Source organism: Chaetomium strumarium (assembly GCF_033439665.1).
Source record: "Chaetomium strumarium strain CBS 333.67 chromosome Unknown B0T15scaffold_2, whole genome shotgun sequence".
Taxonomy (NCBI): domain Eukaryota; kingdom Fungi; phylum Ascomycota; class Sordariomycetes; order Sordariales; family Chaetomiaceae; genus Chaetomium; species Chaetomium strumarium.
Window position 1 is genome coordinate 4,061,293 of NW_026944430.1, and position 18,780 is coordinate 4,080,072.

The following is an 18,780-nucleotide window of genomic DNA, read 5'->3' on the forward strand; positions in this document are numbered from 1 at the left end:
CCTGGTTACGGTTTACATATTCCACAGCGTTCAGCAGGGACGAAAGGCGGTGGGACCGTGGACAGAGATCGGCGGGGCCTTTTAAGATGGGATTGGGGTTTGAGCCCCACCGAGCATGGAACACGGCGCGCAGGCCACCTCAGCTGGGCTGCCGCTCATCAGACAGAAAGAGCTACTTCGTTTGAAAAAAATGGAGGCCGCTCGGGCTCGTCTATTCTTGTCGAGAGCCTTTCCCAGGCGAGATTCGAGGGTGGTTTCAGGGGCGGTTGGCCGGATGGGCTTACATTGCACAATCACCTCAGCTGGGAAAACCCACAGCCATGGATCGATCGATCGCTTCAACATGTGCCGCGTGTCAGACAGCAGAACGGACGAGGATTGGCGCCCCGGCCTGTATAAGTGGTCGAGCGCTCATCGGCAACCAATCTGCTTGGAGAATGCTTGATAGGAACTGCGGCTAGGCTTGGTACACTCATCGGAAAGACAGACCAAAACAACAGTTGCTCGTATGTAGTATGCTATGTACGGGTTGCCGTGTACTTCCAGTTCCATCTGAGATCCCGAGCATGCCGGATTCAGATATTGCCTGTATGCGTGAGGGCCCCGATGACGACGCATCGAAATGTCGACCCGAGCGTGTCTCGTGTGAGCGCACAAAGCCAACCATTGCTCCCAACCCAAACTCAAGTTAAGTGCAAACGCCACCTTCATCTTGCAACAATTGTCCCCCAGCACGGCCATGGCCAGAACAAGTATGGGGTGCGAGATGTCATACGGGACAGGTGGAGCTACCCTTCATTCACCTACTGAACTACTACGACTGCCAGAAGGGGAGAAATTGCTTGGGCTTTCACACTCGACCGTCAGCCGCGGACGCTTCGGCATTCTGCGAACTCTCGGAGAAGCTGTGGTAAAATGTGAGAGGCCATTGGAGGTTGCCGCCCGGTTGATCTTGAAACACGGCGGTGTCCTTTTAGTGGCACACAATCAACTTGGATAACCCATAGAGCAATTCGCATTGCATTGCGACATTCCCGAGTCAGGATCAGGTCTCAGTAGACTTGGTAGGTAACCCTGCAACAGTACTGCATACCCCAGAATACAACACTAGACTGGAAGGACTCCGTGACTGCGGATATTCTCTACCGGTGTGACGGCATTTCAAAACGTATTCTTTTGGTTACCTTGGGTCTCAGTTACTAGGAGTTAACATCTGGAGCGGATCTTATTAACGGTGAACCCTGTTCCGCCGTTGTGGATCGAAATCGCATGTGATGCTTGGCAAGTGTCAAGCTGGAGACGAGTCGAGTTCGTATTCTAACTTCGAAATGAGGACAAGAACACACATAACCTTGCATCTAACTGGGTGTGCCAATGGAAATGACGCTGTTCTGGGAGAGAATTGCCTCCGCCGGCATTGCAGGCTCATTTGATCTCGCTTGAGCTACGGCAAAATATTCTATCATGAGCTGGCTCTCAGGGGCACGCGGTGTGTCGGCCGCCAGTTCTCAAACCGGTATGAGTGGCCGCTCCTTGCTGTACTGGTGCAAAGCTGGGGCTGGGTGATGCCGAAGGACTCGTCTACCCCAAACCATCCCAAGCCATCCCAAGCCATCATGCGTTTCTGGTGTGTATCGTTAGTCGTGAATGGTTTCAAGACATGCACTTAGGCGGCCGCCTTGGCCTTGTATTTCGTTGCCGCTTTATCAAAGAGGTCGCTCTTCTCAGCCAGGTCCACCAAGAACGGATGCTCGGCATCGGCCTTCTGCAGAGAGCTAATAGCATTGTTAGACATCAGCTGCAGGCGATCTGGCCAGACAGTGCATACCTCATCAGCTCCTCCGAGCTCTTCCCGGTTATTACACTCAACACCAGGAGGTTCGCAATAGCATCCGCATACTCGGGCTCCTTCTTCAGCGCTTGGTCCAGCGCGGCTTGCGCCTCCTCTGTCCGGCCGAGATGGAGCTCTGCGACGGCCTGGGAGACCAGGGTCCGTACTGATGATGTCGCAGGCGCCTGTGCCAGCTCCTCGAACACGTAGAATGCTTGTTGGTACTTCTCGCCGCCCTAATCAACGGTAAGTCCCTAGCTATTCGTAAGAACCGGAGGTATGTCCTTGGAATGACCAACCAGTCGCAACCCAACCCACGATTCTGCGAGGTTCACCAGAAGGCTATCCTGCGCCCACCTCCGTGCGGCAGCGACCTCCTTCACAGCGAGATCATTCCTGTTCTGTTGGAGATGAATCTGCACAATAAGCGCAACGGCATCCACTGCATATAACAAACCCGTACTAGTCAGCCTTCATTCGTTGGAGTTGCTTGCTTCCAGAACTAAGAGAAAAAGGGAAGGCAAAAAAAAAGAAAAAAGAAAAAGAAAAAAAGAAAGAAAAAAACGCACAACTCCCCTGATGCTGCCCCAACAGCGCCAGCGCTTCCTCCGACCTGCCCGCCGCCTGCAGCACTGTCCCGCCCAGCACCTGCACCGTGGCGTTGTCGGCCGCCGACTGCGCGAGCCCCTCGACCGTCTTGACCGCCGCGTCGGTGTTGCCCAGCGCCTGCTCCGCCAGGGCGCTCACGGCCTGCAGCTCGGGCGCCGTCTCGCCCCGCACGTCGGCCAGCACATTCTCGGCCTGGCCCAAGGCGACGCGCGCGCGCAGCTGCAGCACGCGGGCGGGCAGCGCGTTCTCCGCGGAGAGCGACGAGACGTCGAAGTCGACCACTTCCTGGTATTGGCCCTGGTGGAAGTGGTTGTGGATGTTGATCAATTCGCCTTCGGCCGAGTAGGGGTCCATGGTGGGCAGGTGGTTTCGGGGTTATGTTGAGGGTGAGGGTTGTCTGTCGTTCGGTGCGGGAGATGCGCTTGACAACTTGACAGTGACCGGTCGGCTTATCGACAACGTGGAGCTTCCTTCTGCGGGATGTGGACTCGCGCGGGACAAGCCGTGCCAAAATCACAGGGTTAGGGTACGTGGTTGCATTCCTCCGTCAAAAATGGGATCACGTTTCCCCTGGCTTCAAGTTCTTACCCAACTTCCATCAGCTCACTGCCAGGCAAGCAGCATGATTTACCCCGGACAGACAAACTATTTTGCAGACGTCGAGGCCCCCCAGATGACCGATTCTCGCCACATATAGGTCATAAGTACTGGTCTCAAAAAGCAAACATCATGCGGCTGGTTATTGTTAGATTTCTGATGTCCTCGGCTTTCGTACGCACTTATTCGTAGACCCCGAAGATACTAGGAAGCCAATCCCTCCGGATGCCGCGTGCCGTGTAGGTACATGTACGTATGTCGCCACGTTTGTCGATGTCCCAACCATATGGATTATAGGACCCCAGCCACCGCGCAGGCACCCAAACGAGCAAAGAGACTGCGGTCTCGATGATCCCTCGGACCCAGATGAGGCTCGCGTCTGAGCCCCTGCTGCTTGCCTCCCGCTACCTGCGGCGCATTAGTCCGACCCGTTATGGAGACCCGCAGTCATTTCGTCGCCTATCTACCTAGATTGAAGCCACGGGAACCGCTCGGGGACCGATCGCCAGTGCCGAGATCGCGGCATGAACGGTTCAACTCATCAAGCTGCCTGGAACCTCAACGTTGCAATTGGTCATCTCTAGCGGAAATGGCAGGCGGTCCAAGGTCGGAACTGTCCTACCCTCGAGCTACCCCAGGACGCTATAGGTTGCGCTCTGGCAATTCACCGATTGGCTTGCCGTACTGCTGTCGGTACTGTACGGAGCACCGTACCTACCTAGTGAATCACACTTATTACCGGCCGAGGTTGCATTTCCCCAGGCAGGGCCGGGAGCTGGCGGTTGGAACAGGGCTGTCCGCGGCAGCATGTCTTCGAGACGGGAGTATTTCGGGGCCAACAGAAAAGCAGCCCGTCCAGCCCAGACGACGCGCTCACCTCTGATTCGAAGACAACAGAAGCAGTTCAACAGTCTTCGTGTGGGTATTCGCTCAGTTGATATGCCCGGCATCGAAGACTCTGCGTGATGAAGAGGTGGCCCTCGCTCGCTGCTTATGCATGGGTGAGGCGCTGCCAAGATGCTTGGTTCTTTATTTAGCCACCCCGGCCGCCATGCTCACCATGCCACGCCATGGCGTTCGCCTAGCGTGCCGAAGGGTGCATGCCGAGAGGCAGTGTTCCCGACTTCGGGAACTAGTACCCATGGTAAGATATCGATCATGGATGTTGGGCGTCGCTTCTGTCCGTTGGAGCGGAGCAAGGCAGGGCGAGCATCCGTCCCAAAGCCTCGATACATATCGTACAGTACAGGCCAAGGCCAAGGCCCGTCCGCTTACTGAGTGTTCTGCAGGATTTGATCATCTGAAGCTCGTACATGCACATACATAACCGGCAAATCCTTCGCAATGCCTGGTCGGAAAACATGCACCACACATGCGTCAACAGCAGGACCCTCCAGTCCAGCCCCTGCTCTGTCATCCTCGTCCCCCAGCCACAGCTCTTCGCACTTGGATCCTTTCTCAGTATAGGTAGCCACGGAAATTCGGAAGGGTTCAAGCTTGCCCTAACTATGATGAGGATCGTTCCCCCTGTGTCTGCATAAACCTTCTTCCTTAAACACAAAGCATTGCCCAGTCCTGTTGTGTATCCTCCTATGTGTTCCCGACGCACACGCTTCCCAGCTCGGCTTCCGCCATGGAAACGGTAATACCGCCGCGGGGCCATGAACCATCCACCTACGGGTACACATGGGACGAAACCGGCGAGGTGATGCAGGCCACAAGGTGCGTTACGGCGCAGCAGATAACTAGCGCTTCAGACGAAGATGTATTTCATCTTATTGTCCACTTGGCGCGCTTGCTAACCTGTCACGAACAAAACCAACATACAGAGTGAGAGACTCACGCTCATTCTCAACCCAACAACGTCTCACTCCAGGGCGGCAATCAGCACCCTGGCCGTTCCAGAGCGTCGTGACGACAACAACAACAATAACAGACGCCGAGATCCCCATCAGCCCTGTCTCGACCTCGCCACCATCACCATCCTACTACCACAACCGGCCGTCAACAATAACAGCAACCACAACAACAACAACAACAACAACAAGACGGTCAACATATCAGCCGTACCGACCTCCTTTAAGTAACACCAACGACAGCTGGCACAGCAGCAGCGGAGAAGGAGAAGGAGTAGGAGAAGGAGAAGGTGACCTAGCAGCAGCAGCCCCAGCGGAGCGAGACATCGTCCCAGACTCCTATGTCGTCAACTTCCTAACAAGCGGCCGGGGCTGCGAGCCCACCACCACCACCACCACTACCACCCGGGAGACAGCAACAGCACCACAGGGCGGCGGCGCACATGTCGATCCACTGCGGGGCAATCCTGTCTTCTACTTCTACCACAACCACCACCACCACGGAGACGAAGACGAAGGGCGGCGGACAGCCGCCACGCCCCAGCGCCGCGGCGTGGACATTGTGGACCCGCAGCTCCTCCCGAGCTCACAGCAGCAGCAGCACCGGTCGAGGGTGGCGGACTTTGAGGGCTTCGACTTCGGCAATGATGACGCGTTCGATTCACTGCTGGAGCGTGTGGATAGCCGCGAGGGGGCGGATGGCGACAACCTTGATGAGCAGGAGGAGGAAGGCGAAGGGGAGGGGGAGGGGGTGGGGGAACAGCGGCGGTTTTTGGCTTCTTCCGGGGAAGACGGAGGTCAGGACTTTGGGGGTGAAAAGGGCGATGGCGCCGGCGGTGGCGGTGGGGGTGGGAGGAGCAGCGGGTGGTGGAAGAAATGCTGCGAGGGAATTGGTGGTGGTGGTGGTGGTGGTTGTGGTGACGGGTGGCGAGCCGCGGTTGCGATGATTGTGCTGGCGACGTTCACCATACTGATCGCCGGCTTCGTGTGTCTTGTCGTGGCCATAACGGGCGTGTCGCCGGCGGAGGATGGGCGGACGGCCGTCTTCGCGGGATCCTGCACCACAGCGAGGGCGATTGATAGGGGACTGCACGCCGCTATCAATGTTCTTGTTGTCGTGCTGGTCGCTGGGGCTAACTACACCTTTCAGATCCTCAGCAGCCCAACGAGGAGCGAGGTCACGGCAGCGCACCAGGGGAGGGAGTGGTTGGATATTGGCGTCCCGTCGTTCCGGAACCTCGGGCGCATCCGGGGCAGCCGGACGCTGTTGGCTGTTGTGCTTCTGGCGACGGCTGTCTCGACGCAGATGTTGTAAGTTGTTCAGTGAAGGCCGGGAGCTAGTGCCATTACTTACGAATCTCAGGTATAATGCTGTAATATTCGTCTCACAAACGGCGCCGAGCCTCAAGGCAGTCGTGGTAGGAGAGTCTTTCCTCGAGGGCAGCCCCTTCAGCAACGGCGACGCAGAGACCGTGGGCGGACTCAGCCGCCATGAACTCTTACTCCTCCAGCGGCGGGCAGCGCGGGATGAGCTTGTTCGTCTGTCCACACCTGTGTGCATCGACCACTTCAGCGGAGCTTTCCAGGAAGAATACTCGGCTGTACTCGTAATATCTAATAACAAACCGCCCATCTCAGAGAGCTCCGACATCAGAAGAACGACTGCCAGCGATATCCGGTACTGTCTCGCCCAACCCGCATCTGCTCCAACATGTGAAGTCAACCTGAACGCGTCCCTGCTGGGGACCGTCTCCCTCCTCAATTCGATCGCCCTCGTCGCCACTGCCGCTGTCCTGTTCATGCGCCCATCATCCTTCCGCCCGCTCGCTACCCTCGGCGACGCCATCTCCTCTTTCCTCGAGGAAGCCGACCCAATGACGCAAGGAAGCTGCCTCCTCTCCAAGGCCGACGTCTGCCAGGGCCGTTGGCCGCTCACGGAAGCCAAGTTCTGGCTTCCCAAGAACCACTACTGGCTGCACAGTGTTTCCTTTCCCCGCTGGGTCGTCGCCTTCTTCATCTGGGCAACCTGCGTCGGCCTCGCAGCCACGGCACTGGCCATCTCAATCCCCAACCCCGACGACGACGACTCCTCCGCCGCACGACTCTCCCCCTTCGGCACCGCGTCTCCGCACACCCTACTCCTACTACCAGCGAACACCCCGGCCGCAGCCGCCGCCGTCGTCGCCAGCCTGCCCCAACTCCTCCTCGCAGCCCTCTACTTCGCCACCAACGCGCTGCTGACAAGCTACTTCCTCTCGCACGAATCCTCCCTCTTCGCGCTCAAGCCCGCCCGGCCCTTGCGCGTGTCCGCCGCCGCCAACCCGGCCGGGTGGCAAACGACCTCCCTGCACCTCACCCTCCCGGGCCCCGTCTCAGCGCTGCTCATGGCCCTCTTCACGGCAATGTCCTTCGTCCTGAGCCGGAGCATCTTCGCCGTCTCGGTGCACCTCGTCGACGTCCCGCTCCTTGACCTTGCCTCCTCCTCCTCCACCGCCCCACCACCACCAAACCCTCCCTCCGAAACAACGAAGCGAATAATAGTCGGCCTCGGCCTGAGCGGGGCGGGGCTGCTCGCCCTACTCTCTTTGTTAGCTGCCCTCGCCGCGGGCGTGATAGCCCTCGGTCTACGCCGCGCACCCCCCGCCGCAGGCGGCACCGTGAGCAGCGGCGGCGGCGAAGAAGAAATGGTCGGCAACCCGATGGCGCTTCCCGCCGGTTCGTGCAGCGCTGTCATCAGTGCGCGGTGTCACCCCCTTGCGAGGGAGCGGACTACTATTACTACTAGTGCTACTACTAGTACTACTACTGCTGCTAGAGAAGGGGCGCGGGAGCTGCTGTTGTGGGAGAAACCGGTTATGTGGGGGGTCGTGAGGGAAGGGGTTGGCTTCGCGCCCAGTCATTGTGCGTTTACCGCCGGTAGGGCCGGGGTTGTTGGGGCTGGGCGGAATTATGCTTGATTTTGATTTTACGGGACATATTTGATGATACTTTATGAGTACCTAGAGGATTCCTATTGGGAAGGAATGGGTTAGATTAGTGAGTGCTGATGAGGTTTGGCGTTTTCGGTGTTTTTGGAACCACGGATGGGCCGGTAGGGAATGGGATTAGAACGGCGTGATGGTTGGACTTGTTTAACATGTGCAGTTTGTTGTTGTACATCCCGTTCGTTATATACCCTCGAGCATGGGAAAATGGAAAGACAGATGCTGCATAGGTGGGAATCACAACACCTGTACAGGGACTCGGGGTTTCCATCGCAAGTGGTGGTGAAATGGTTCGGCCTTTCAACAGCCCCTTTGCGATCTCTATTGCATCATCATCATCTTTGACCACTTCCATAATAACCTTCCCGATGCTGCATCGCAGTTCGCAGTAGTGGCTGCATGTTCTCCCGCCTAACAAGGTAAGTTCCTCCGCATGACGGCCAACCCCTAACTGGGGAGGCGGGTATCGTTCTGCCATGCAGCTCGACGGTACATTCAGTAGAGCTTCAAGCGCCGAGAACAAAAGAAGCAACACAAATAAGCCCTGGCCCGGTCTAGGTCTATGCATGTCTTATTGGACCTAAACAACCCTCCTGATGCAAAGCATGGATAGGCGGTACCTTAGTGTTTTACTTCGTATATATACCTTATATAAGGTAGGTACCTAAGCACCGTAAAATTCACGGCCAGTCACAACTTCTCCCCAACATCTCGGCCAACCGCTCCAGCCACAGCCGATCCACCTCGTCGAACCCGTTCACCTCGGTACAGTCGATGTCGATGATGGCCACCACCACCTTCTTCTTCTTATGCTCCTCCTCCTCCTCCCCCACCCCGTCTGCATCTGCGCCTGCATCTGCGCCTGCATCTGCGCCTGCGCCTGCCTTCCCTACCGACACGGTGATGGGCACCACGATCTCGCTCCGGCTGTCGCCGTCGCACGCAATGTGGCCCGGGAACGACTCGACGTCGGCCACCAGCTGCGTCTGCTGCGTCGCCGCCGCCGTGCCGCACACCCCGCGGCCGAAGGCGATGGTCTGGCACGCGACCTTGCCCTGGAAGGGCCCCAGGATGAGTTGGGGGTTGGATGGCGGGGAGAGAGGGTCGTGGGTGTAGAAGCCTAGGTAGTAGATTTAATTTATGGGGTTCAGGTTTGTCAGGGTGTCAGGGTGTCAGGGTTCAGGTTCAGGTTCAGGTTCAGTGGTTGTGGTTTTAAAGGAGGAAGGGGGATTTCGGAGTGATGAGTTGAGGGTAGAGGAGGACGGGGTTAAACCCATTGGGTAGGGTGATCGAGGCGTTTGCGGGGAGAAGGAAGGGGAATGAATGGTGAAGGAAGGAATTCACTCACCTGCCCAGTTGACTTTGTTGCTTGGGGAAGGGAGCGATTTGTAGGCGTGCCAGAGGAGGGAGGCGGTGTTGGCGAGGTTGCTATACCCGGGAAGGTGGTAGTTACCTGGTTTTTAGTGAAACACCCAAAAAATGAAGACGGAAGGGCGGGAAAGGGTGAGAGTTGAGACTCACCAGACCTAGACGTTCATATGTGAGCAAAGTATGAGTTGTCAGTAGGGGTTAGAAAAGGCAAGGCGGAGCAAGTTAAATCTCAGCGAGGCATCCCCCGCATTGACATGATGTGTCCGCTCCCTCCAGCAAGGATCCATATAGAGTTATAGACTTAAACTCTTATATCTACTTACCCAATTCCTCTGCTCAAAGAACAGACCTTCCGCCTGGTCTAGCACCTGTTGGTACGCCTCCTCCTTCGTGATGCCCTCGCTGAAATTGGATGCATCTGCGTGAACCTGAGCGGCGTTAACAGAGTAAGGTACATCATTAGTGAGAGTATATAAGGATGCCAGGTAAGGGAGAATAAGCTGCACTCACCATCTTGGCTGTGTGGTTTATGACCTATGTCAGACTTAGCTGCTTTCGGGAGTTGTGTATGTAAAACCGCAAAGGTTGTTCGCCGGGAAACAGTGGGGTTGCGGATAATAGCGCAATTCTTGGTGTGTAAGCGGGGGCATACAGGAGGCAGTGACAGCGACCCCCTATACAGTACTACCAGTAAGAACAATCTGGTTCAGGTAAAGAAGAGAAAAAGAAGGAAACATGGAAGTCGCCGGAGCCTCACGTCCAAAGCTGACCTGGCTAAGGGGCTTCTTAAATTACAATGCATATTCCGCTTAGTCAAGCAATTCTACCACCGAATACAGTACAAGTTCCCCTCTCAAACCCGACCCAGCTCCAGCGACCAAGCGAACCAAACTGTAAACAAGTTGAATCACAGCCTTCCTGGCAAGCCAACCCACGCTGCTCAAGATTAGAGAAGCCGGACGTTAGATAAAGAAATAAAGTGAACGAAACGCCTGTGTGCGTGCACCCCCCGTCCGCACTTCACAGAAGCAGAGTCCCAGTAAGAGTCAACACCAGAAGTAGCCCACTGACAATGAAGGGGGATTTATCAAAACCACCGTTCACACCGCCGGCCCTAGCGCCAGCGTTCCTGGTGCTGGACGCCGAGGCCCCACCAGACATGGCCGCAGAGCCGGGTTCCGCGGTGCCAGTGCTGGTGCCCGAGTCAGCAGCCAGCTGCGATCCATCACCTTTCAGGCCCGGACCGGCACCGGCTCCCTCGGACATGAACTACAAGCAAATCTGTCAGCATGATTTGATTCTTTCTGGAACGCCAGGGTCTGTCCCACTACCAACCTTCTTGGCATTGTCAGGAATGGCCGGCAGCAGCGAGGTGTCGACAAGCCAGTTCGCGTCCTTGGTCGGGCATGCCACCGCTTTGGTCGTCGACGTGAAGCCGCCATCACCCGTGGGAGCCGGGTTCTCCGAGAGCGCCTTGGCGAACTTGGAGAAGCCGTCCAGCTCCTTGACACTCGTGGCTTTGGGGTTGGCAATGGAGACGATGCCGAAGCCGTTGTCCTCCATCGCGTACTCGTACATCAGGCCGCCCGAGTAGACACTGGTCATCTCGTCGCTCATCAGGGCGTTAACCTCGCCGAAGTCGCGGCCATTGGTGGTGCAGCCGTACTCGGACAAGCTTGCTGGCGGTTAGCGCAACTTCCTCCCTCGGTTATTTCTTGCGTTCTGATGCAGATGAACCTACAAGATGGCAATACCGTAGCCGGTGAAGTTCTTCACCTTCTGGTCCCAGCCGGACTCCTGGAAGTTGGTATTGCACCACGAGTAGTCATTCTACCCCGCGTTAGAACAAGCACACAGCCTGTCTGTGTATGGAGGATTGTGCACTCACAAAGGCAAAGAAATCACTCCTCTCATCGTCGGAGCCACAGTTCATGTAGTGGGCGAGCTGCATGCGATTCTGGGCGACATCGGCCGCCGAATACCCAACCGGCACGGAGCGGTAACCGCGACTCTTGATGTACTGCCTCATGTCACGGGTGACAGCCTTGACATACTTCGCAGCGAGAGTGCTAGTCACGTTGTCGTTGACGACTTCATTGCCCGAGAAAAAGGCAAGCGTATTGTCGTACTTGATGAACGCATCGATGGTCGCGAAGACGCTCTGCAGATACTTCGTGTTGTACGACGGGCCCGGGTCGGCGCGGTTGATCGAGTACAGCGGGTTGTTCGCGTCGATGATCGCGTAAATACCAGCATCGGCCAGTGCCGACATGCATTCGTCATGATTGGCAGAGTTGTCTGTGATGTACACGCGGACGGTGTTGACTCCCAGCTTCTTGAACTCGGCGATGTCTCGCTTGCAGACAGTGGTGTCGGCTAGGGGATCGGCCATGTTCGAAGATCCTCCCGGCTGGTAGTCGATACCCCGGATGTAGAACCGGGTCTTGTCCTGCCAGAACGCTGCGCGATTCCCATGTTAACTAGCCTTCCTCAAGGATTCTTGTTCACACAACGCCGTACCATTTCCAGATACTGTGACGGTAGGTAGCGATGCCCGTTTGCTGGGCGGCTCTGGCTTGGTCGGGGTGGGGTTCGCTGTCGCCAGCCCGAGGACAGCCAAGACGGGCGCTAAGGTACAGGATTTCATCTTGGCGATTGCTTAGGTCGCGGGATCGATCGCCAAGCTCAATTGCCAAGGTCGCGTTGCAGGCCTTGTTCCAGAATCACGGTGCACTTGAGGCTGAGGCAGCGATTGTGGTTTCGTAGAAAAGAACGAGGTCGAATTTGCGCTTATGAAGAAGTCTGAAGAAACGAGCGAGCGACGTGAAACAGGAGAAGATTACGAAGAGTGCCTGATCAACCCGAGCAGGTGAAGTGAAGGTTTAACAAGTTCCACGGGGTGGAACATAAACTGGGGAAGTGGTGCAAGTTAAAAGGGGATGGACAAGAAGATGCTCCAGATGCCGGGATGGCAGATAGTGAGCAGGACCAACCAGAACAGGCTGGCAGCTGCTTCAGAATCCAGATCCAAGGCAAAGGCGCCTGCACTGCCAACCGCGTGTTACAGCTTGAAAGAAACCCGAGCCCACCGCTGGGTCCTGACACAGTATCTAAACGGTGTGTAAGTGTGTTCGGGACGACAGTATGATACGCCTTGAACAATTGCTCGCTGGCACTGGCTGGCACGACCTAAGGTTACAAGTGATGAGGTGGCAGCCCGACCATGTTGTACCAAGATGGATGTCACACTTCATTCCCTTCCATTGCTGCTTCTGTGGTCAGTTATCAGCCAAGTAGGAACCAGAAGCTCAGCCGTGTGCATAGTAGCATGGAGATTGAGTTGGCACGGAGCTCGTGGAAAGCGCTTGGCCCACATGGAGGGAGCGACAGCGTCACGTCATTTGCGGGATCCGGACTTCCAGGTTGGGCATCCCTGTTTCCGCTGGCTGCCCCTGTCTATCACATTCCACTGCGTAGGTGGTAGGTAAGCATCCTCGAGGCATCTTCAAACAACCCAAGGGTCGGGACCTGGATCACTCCGCGTTCTATGAATGCCACTGCACCTGGGCAGTATACCAGCAAATTCAGGCTGCCTTGACAACCTCGGATCGACGTGATGCACTACACTCTACGGTACACACATGTCTACCTGCTTTTTAGCATAACCATTTGGAACCCAGTGCTTCATTCCATGCGCGCTTCCTCAACCCCGCAGACGCCATGCTGTGCATCCTCCTCTGCAAGCCAAACCCTACCATACCTTACCTACATAGGCCTCTCAAGTAAGCCAACGACGACTCGGATACCCTTCAGACAGCCTGTATATAACTAGCCGGCACGCTCTTGGTCACCCCTCCCTTTTCCACCTCGGCCCACCCGTCCCCGGGATCCTCCTTGATCAACACGAACCGTTCACCCTCGACCATGCTATGCTCTGCGTCGCTTTGCGCCGTGTAGTCGTACATGGCCTCCACATACTTCAGCTTCTTAGCACCCCGCTTCGGCGCTACCGCTGGGCCCTTCTTCTTCCCACCGGATGGGCCCGACGTCCCGATGGAAGAGCCACTATTCGAGTAAGTCGACGGAGGCCGCGCCGATTGGCCAGTGTGTTGCGGCGCGATGGCGGCTGGTGGTGCTGCGGCGGTCATCTCAATGTAGCTTGCCGGTACCAGACCTTCCTTGTAGCCTGCCCGGACTTTGACCCAGCCGGAGCCAGCTTGGAGGTGAAAAAGAAAAAAGAAAAAGGTTAGATGACATGCGGTTACTTGTGAGGAACTTGAATGCCTAGCCACTTACTGTCGGGTTCTAAGACGACGAGGTCGCGGCCCTCTGGCACGCTCAACTCTCCCGGTGCTCCGGCCTCAAAGCTGTATAGCATCTTGGCCTTCTGCTCCGTTGCCTGGGACGAGCCGTTCGGGGTACTACCCGGCAACTCGCTCACATAGGCAGCTGGCGGGGGTGCCATGACACGCCTCTTGGCGGCCGTCGATGGGGCTGTGCTTGTCGGCCGAGTCGCGCTCGGCACTTCAGGCGGCGTAGGTTCTTCTGCTGGGGACAAGGGGCCAGTCATTGACCGCTGTGAGCTGGCTGCGTATCCCGACCTTGCAGAGGCGACAGTGTCGGAGCGGCTGAGGGTGGGCAGGTCGGCCACATGCTCTGGCGGCGCGCTCGGTTTAAGCAAAGCGTTTGCCGCCTCCTGGCGCTCCTGCTTTAGTTTCTTGCGCTCCTCCTTGGACTGCTCCCCCGGACATTCGGCCGGGACCTTCATCTCGCACTTGCTGTGGCATGTGTAGCCGCAGTCCCGGCAGTCGAACCCCTTGGCCGACAATCCCCAGATCCTTTCCCCGCAGAGGTCGCAGTTCGTAGGGATCTTGAATGTCTGCGATTTGAAGTTGTGGTTCTTTGCGCCGAGCGTCACATCGCCCACCGCCGACGTGATGGTGGACGTCTCGACTTCGGCCGTCAGGCGCTTCCGGTCCACTTGGTGCAGGTCCTCTTGCATCGAGAATACCTGCGATACCACGGCGACCTCGTCCTTTTGCTCTGTTCCGTCCCGAATCCTCTGCTTCACCCTCCTCATCGCCTCCACCTCCCTCCTCTTCTTGTCCGCCTCGCGCCGTAATTCTCCGAGCTGGCTCTTCGACTTGTTGAGTAGGTTGCGCAGGTAGATCTTGGCCGTCTCGTCTACGATCATCGCGCCGTCATCATGCCATACCGGGCACGGCTCAAAGATCTTGTCAGGAGGCTCCTGGAAGGCGCCCATGTTGTGTCGTATGTACATCATAGAGTCGAGGTGCGGCTGGTTCCGGGTAATCTCCTGGCTTAAGTGGTTGACCTGGCTGGCGCTTTCCTGGAGCATGCTAGCCTCGAGCTGGGATGCCAGAGTCCATAAACCGTTCAGCCTAAGTGTACGGAATTCGGAGAGGTCCTGGAGGCTATCCATGACCTCGGGTAGGTACTCGTAATAGTACTTCTCCTTTTGCTTGTTTGTGACGTTGATGGCAATCAGGTAAGTATTCTTGACGTTATTCATCTCGAGAATCTGTTGCTGGAACGCGCTTTGTGCTTTGGCCTTGTCGAACGCGGACTCGGTCTTCTTGCGCTTGCTCTCCACCTCTTGACAAGCAGCGTCGTACTTGGCCTTCACCTTTCGGAGATCAGCGTATGAGCCATCTCGTTCCTTCTCGAGCTTCTCGGCGTATTCGGCGTGGCGCTTGCGCAGCTCCTCGAACCTTGTCGCTATGTGTTTCAGGGGCTCTGCCACCTTGCCAATCAAGTCGTTTCCGTACCGTTCGTGCTCGTTAGCCCGTGCTTCTAGTGTCGTAAGATGGGTCGTCCAGGTCGTGAGGGAAGCGCTGCGAAGTACGGTTGTAAGCCCAGCAGTGAAGAGCGCACGATGCCCGTCGCGCATCATGGGGTCATACCTCTCAAGCGACCCGGGGGTCATTGTCGGAGTGTCCCCTACACTCAGACTCGCCGACTTACGCGTCTTTTTCTCAAAGTACTTCTTGGCCAGCGCATTGAGCTTCGCGCTATACTCCTTCTCAATCGCACTTCGTTCGCGGTAAAACGACTGGATATCGTCTAGCCATGCGATGCCGTTGGCAACCCAGGCGTTTGCCGGCTTGAACCCGTCCTATCGTGTCTGCGTCAGCTCGACTCGAAGGAGGCCGGCGCGAATCCGGAAGGTAGGCCGTACCTTGAGCTCTGACCCGAATGTCGGGGCAACATCCACCTCAGCCATGATTCCCTTGCGCGTCCAAAATCCTTGACTCCCCGGCCCTGATCATTAAAGACAGCCCAAGCAACGGACACATGCGGAACTCTTTCTCCTGTGCGTCGACAAGTCTGATATGCGGGGTTCAGGGACGCGGCCCGGTACCGTTAGGTCAAGTGGGCAGTGCTGCAGTTGGCATGCGCTGCAATGGCGCCAAGAACAGCACCGCTGGGTCAAACTGTGGAATGCTAATAACCGAACTCCTAGCACGTAGCTCAGCTTTCTCGGTTAGCATCGATATAACGTTATCGGGACAGTTGTGCCCAAGTACTTCGTAAGGGAAATCGTTGGATAGTGGGGACTGTTTGGGCTTCAGGCTGTATAACTATGGTAAGGTACAATACATGTAGATACCACAGACTCATTCTCACCCCTCTCCTTTCTCCTTCGTCATTTTGTTTCCCTGCTTCTTTCTTCTTCTGAGCTTTATTTTCTATTCTTATCTCTTCGATTCGGTTTCACCTGCCAAACTATCATCACTCATTTTAGCTTGGGGCACAGCTTTGTAATGATCAGGGCAAGAATAGCACGTGAATAGGTGCAAGTAACTCTATTAACGACCCCAAGTGCGGCAGCAAATCCGTAGCATGTGGCTCGAGGTTGTCGAGTCGGTGTCATGTCACGTGCATCAGCCCCGTGAAAAGAGCACATGCGACAAGGCAGGGCATAATCTGACCTATCAAACCCCGCGTACGCACCCTGCAGCTCCACTGAGCTTGCCACTTCGCGAGTTGTACGGAACTACAGATTACTGTATTCGTACAGTACTTCGTCATGCCAGGCTCCAGGATAGCGAAGTTAAATGGCTACGAGTTGCGAAGCATCAAGCCCGTGCGCCCAAAGTCTAGCTGCTGCAGGCTACCCTCACCTCCCTACCCCATGATTGGAAGTGAAGATACGACGAACCTGAGTGATTGAGGTGTGCTGGCACCTAGTATATATTCGATAACCCCCCGCGGATCTCCCAGCTTTTCGGTCTCTTCCTTTCCCCCAACTTTGAAGTATCAGCCTTACTACCCCGCCAAAACTACAGAACCCCACACTAGTATCTTCAATCCGCGCTTGTTGGATTTTGAGCTTCCATTTCCTCAAAGAAACAACAACCAACTCGCGTTCGTTGTTCTCCACACCTGCTCCAGGCATTTCTAGACTTAGGAGGCTTTTTGAGCAACCCGCTTATACCGACCGACTTCTTTAATTCTCACCGAACCTGCGAGGAATACCAGAACCATGGCAGACCTCGCGAGTCGTATTACCAACCCAAACGAGGCGCCAGTCGACAAAGTCACGCCCGTTGCGGAAGCCACCGGCTCCGAGCAATTGATTGACGATGGGGGTAGCGGTGGAATTGTCGACTCGACTTATGAAGTTGAGGTGAAGCTCGCCGATCTGCAAAACGATGCTTCAAACCCCCTCCATTCGAGCGTTTCGTCATTCGAAGAGCTCGGACTCGCTCCAGAGATCCTCAGCGGGCTGCTAGCTATGGGCTTCAAGAAGCCCTCGAAGATCCAGGAGAATGCGCTTCCTCTGATGCTTAAGAACCCCCCCCGCAACATGATTGCACAGTCCCAGTCCGGCACGGGAAAGACAGCCGCATTTGTCCTCACGGTCCTGTCGCGCGTCGATTTCGCACAGCCTCAGCAGCCCCAAGCGCTTGTCCTGGCGCCGAGCAGAGAACTTGCGCGCCAAATCCAGAAGGTGATCCAAGAAATTGGACGGTTCTGCACCAATTTGATTGTCCAGCTTGCCGTTCCCGGCTCGATTTCGCGCGAGACGGGCGTGAGAGCGAGCATTGTAACGGGAACTCCGGGTACCGTTATGGACCTGATCCGGCGCCGCCAGTTCGACGTGTCGCAAATGAAAGTTCTCGTTATGGACGAGGCCGACAACATGCTGGACCAGCAGGGGATGGGCGAGCAGTCTGTTCGGGTGAGAAAGTATGTGTCTTTTTAACACATCGTCCTAGGGTTTCTAAGCTAACTGACGCGGCATAGTCTGCTTCCGAAAGAGACGCAACTCCTTCTTTTTTCGGCCACCTTCCCCGAGAAGGTCCTGAACTTCGCGCGGAAATTCGCGGGTGACGCGAATGAGATCAAGCTTCGGCACAACGAACTCACGGTCAAGGGCATCTCTCAGATGTATATGGACTGCCCCGATGAGAGCAAAAAGTACGACATCCTCTGCAAACTATATGGTCTCATGACGATCGGCTCGTCCGTCATCTTTGTCAAGGTATGCTTGTTGTCGTCTGCGTATGGTTGAAGAGCATAGGTACTGACGATCGATTTCAGACCCGTGAGAGCGCCAACGAGATCCAGCGGCGCATGGAGGCAGATGGACACAAAGTCTCAGCGCTGCATGGCGCACACGAAGGGGCGAACCGTGACGCCCTTCTCGATGACTTCCGGTCAGGTCGGTCTAAAGTGCTGATCACTACCAACGTGCTGGCCCGCGGCATCGATGTGTCCAGCGTCTCAATGGTCATCAATTACGACATCCCCACGAAGGGCTTCGGTGATCGTGAACCCGATCACGAAACTTATCTGCATCGCATTGGCCGCACTGGCCGCTTTGGACGGGTGGGCGTCAGCATTACCTTCGTGTACGACCGCAATAGCTTCGACATGCTCTCAAAGATCGCGAAGCACTATGACTTGGACCTCGTCCAGCTAAGCCCGGATGACTGGGACGCGACGGAAAAGAAGGTTCAAGACATCATAAAGTCGAGCCGGGCACGGCCTGATTACGCGCCTAACCCGCTCGGAAACTGAGACCGCTCGTGTAAGCGGAAGGGGCGGGATATTTTTTACAGCACTATTTAAAAGCTTCTTGGCTTGAATGTGATACCCTACGGGGGTATCACCGGGCAATTATGGAGTTCCACATGGATTGACTGGCGGCCGATTTGGCGCCATCACGTGTTAATGGAACGAAAACTGTAATGGAGAGGTAATCAGGAGTTCTTTGATAGGGTGCAATAGAAGTTATCATGGCTTTTGATGCCACAGAGAGATGTCAAGATCATATGATGATGGCTCAAGTTATGGTCAAAAGAGAAACAAGGCCACATCCAGCAACCACCAGAACTCGCAGTCTCCAAAAACGCGGCAAGGCGTCATAATGGTGTTCTAGACATGCGCGAAGGTTCTCAGCGTTTTTTTACCTTTGGCGCCGGTGAGGGCGTCTTATGCATTCGGTGTATCACAGAGGCTGGAGTGCATATGGAGATTGTTTCAACTTTCACTTGACACAGTG

The 18,780-nt window shown here is 56.0% G+C and overlaps 6 protein-coding genes across 6 annotated transcripts; 2 read left to right on the top strand and 4 right to left on the bottom strand.

The window, feature by feature from the left end:
- Positions 1 to 1,239: 1,239 nt before the first annotated feature.
- B0T15DRAFT_525920 (coatomer epsilon subunit-domain-containing protein) lies at positions 1,240 to 3,181 on the bottom strand. Its single transcript, XM_062868876.1, has 4 exons — positions 2,401 to 3,181; positions 2,131 to 2,273; positions 1,829 to 2,067; positions 1,240 to 1,775 (listed from the first exon to the last, which is right to left on the bottom strand). The coding sequence occupies exons 1-4, from the start codon at positions 2,792 to 2,794 to the stop codon at positions 1,667 to 1,669; spliced, it is 885 nt and encodes a 294-aa protein (XP_062724788.1). The 5' UTR covers positions 2,795 to 3,181; the 3' UTR covers positions 1,240 to 1,666.
- Positions 3,182 to 4,201: 1,020 nt separating this feature from the next.
- B0T15DRAFT_500732 (uncharacterized protein) lies at positions 4,202 to 8,186 on the top strand. Its single transcript, XM_062867378.1, has 3 exons — positions 4,202 to 4,759; positions 4,867 to 6,204; positions 6,257 to 8,186. Exons 1-3 carry the CDS (start codon positions 4,671 to 4,673, stop codon positions 7,848 to 7,850), a joined length of 3,021 nt encoding a protein of 1,006 aa, XP_062724789.1. The 5' UTR covers positions 4,202 to 4,670; the 3' UTR covers positions 7,851 to 8,186.
- A 239-nt stretch (positions 8,187 to 8,425) lies between these two features.
- Positions 8,426 to 9,902, bottom strand: B0T15DRAFT_126641 (GAF domain-like protein). Its single transcript, XM_062861693.1, has 5 exons — positions 9,759 to 9,902; positions 9,572 to 9,676; positions 9,399 to 9,403; positions 9,226 to 9,305; positions 8,426 to 8,997 (listed from the first exon to the last, which is right to left on the bottom strand). Exons 1-5 carry the CDS (start codon positions 9,759 to 9,761, stop codon positions 8,558 to 8,560), a joined length of 633 nt encoding a protein of 210 aa, XP_062724790.1. The 5' UTR covers positions 9,762 to 9,902; the 3' UTR covers positions 8,426 to 8,557.
- A 341-nt stretch (positions 9,903 to 10,243) lies between these two features.
- Positions 10,244 to 11,999, bottom strand: B0T15DRAFT_126680 (glycoside hydrolase family 72 protein). Its single transcript, XM_062861694.1, has 5 exons — positions 11,769 to 11,999; positions 11,137 to 11,708; positions 10,990 to 11,078; positions 10,584 to 10,923; positions 10,244 to 10,517 (listed from the first exon to the last, which is right to left on the bottom strand). Exons 1-5 carry the CDS (start codon positions 11,893 to 11,895, stop codon positions 10,269 to 10,271), a joined length of 1,377 nt encoding a protein of 458 aa, XP_062724791.1. The 5' UTR covers positions 11,896 to 11,999; the 3' UTR covers positions 10,244 to 10,268.
- Positions 12,000 to 12,751: 752 nt separating this feature from the next.
- On the bottom strand, positions 12,752 to 15,651 carry B0T15DRAFT_525929 (uncharacterized protein). The gene is made up of 4 exons (XM_062868877.1): positions 15,448 to 15,651; positions 15,173 to 15,384; positions 13,545 to 15,103; positions 12,752 to 13,464 (listed from the first exon to the last, which is right to left on the bottom strand). The coding sequence occupies exons 1-4, from the start codon at positions 15,490 to 15,492 to the stop codon at positions 13,058 to 13,060; spliced, it is 2,223 nt and encodes a 740-aa protein (XP_062724792.1). The 5' UTR covers positions 15,493 to 15,651; the 3' UTR covers positions 12,752 to 13,057.
- Positions 15,652 to 16,261: 610 nt separating this feature from the next.
- B0T15DRAFT_525930 (P-loop containing nucleoside triphosphate hydrolase protein) lies at positions 16,262 to 18,700 on the top strand. Its single transcript, XM_062868878.1, has 3 exons — positions 16,262 to 17,462; positions 17,520 to 17,757; positions 17,817 to 18,700. The coding sequence occupies exons 1-3, from the start codon at positions 16,756 to 16,758 to the stop codon at positions 18,294 to 18,296; spliced, it is 1,425 nt and encodes a 474-aa protein (XP_062724793.1). The 5' UTR covers positions 16,262 to 16,755; the 3' UTR covers positions 18,297 to 18,700.
- Positions 18,701 to 18,780: the final 80 nt, after the last annotated feature.

Bases quoted from the DNA above. Each gene is read 5' to 3' on its own strand.
- B0T15DRAFT_525930 (XM_062868878.1), top strand. From the start codon at position 16,756: ATGGCAGACCTCGCGAGTCGTATTACCAACCCAAACGAGGCGCCAGTC. The intron at 17,463-17,519 runs GTATGTGTCTTT...GACGCGGCATAG, and splicing joins CAGTCTGTTCGGGTGAGAAA to TCTGCTTCCGAAAGAGACGC. The intron at 17,758-17,816 runs GTATGCTTGTTG...GATCGATTTCAG, and splicing joins CGTCCGTCATCTTTGTCAAG to ACCCGTGAGAGCGCCAACGA.
- B0T15DRAFT_525920 (XM_062868876.1), bottom strand. From the start codon at position 2,794: ATGGACCCCTACTCGGCCGAAGGCGAATTGATCAACATCCACAACCAC. The intron at 2,068-2,130 runs GTTGGTCATTCC...ACCGTTGATTAG, and splicing joins CGTGGGTTGGGTTGCGACTG to GGCGGCGAGAAGTACCAACA. The intron at 1,776-1,828 runs GTATGCACTGTC...CAATGCTATTAG, and splicing joins AGCTCGGAGGAGCTGATGAG to CTCTCTGCAGAAGGCCGATG.
- B0T15DRAFT_126680 (XM_062861694.1), bottom strand. From the start codon at position 11,895: ATGAAATCCTGTACCTTAGCGCCCGTCTTGGCTGTCCTCGGGCTGGCG. The intron at 10,924-10,989 runs GTAGGTTCATCT...ACCGCCAGCAAG, and splicing joins GGCTACGGTATTGCCATCTT to CTTGTCCGAGTACGGCTGCA. The intron at 10,518-10,583 runs GTTGGTAGTGGG...ATTTGCTTGTAG, and splicing joins TTCCTGACAATGCCAAGAAG to TTCATGTCCGAGGGAGCCGG.
- B0T15DRAFT_500732 (XM_062867378.1), top strand. From the start codon at position 4,671: ATGGAAACGGTAATACCGCCGCGGGGCCATGAACCATCCACCTACGGG. The intron at 4,760-4,866 runs GTGCGTTACGGC...ACCAACATACAG, and splicing joins GAGGTGATGCAGGCCACAAG to AGTGAGAGACTCACGCTCAT. The intron at 6,205-6,256 runs GTAAGTTGTTCA...TACGAATCTCAG, and splicing joins GCTGTCTCGACGCAGATGTT to GTATAATGCTGTAATATTCG.
- B0T15DRAFT_126641 (XM_062861693.1), bottom strand. The intron at 8,998-9,225 runs GTGAGTGAATTC...TCTACTACCTAG, and splicing joins CAACAAAGTCAACTGGGCAG to GCTTCTACACCCACGACCCT.
- B0T15DRAFT_525929 (XM_062868877.1), bottom strand. From the start codon at position 15,492: ATGGCTGAGGTGGATGTTGCCCCGACATTCGGGTCAGAGCTCAAG. The intron at 15,385-15,447 runs GTACGGCCTACC...CAGACACGATAG, and splicing joins CATTCGGGTCAGAGCTCAAG to GACGGGTTCAAGCCGGCAAA. The intron at 15,104-15,172 runs GTATGACCCCAT...CGTACTTCGCAG, and splicing joins ACCCCCGGGTCGCTTGAGAG to CGCTTCCCTCACGACCTGGA.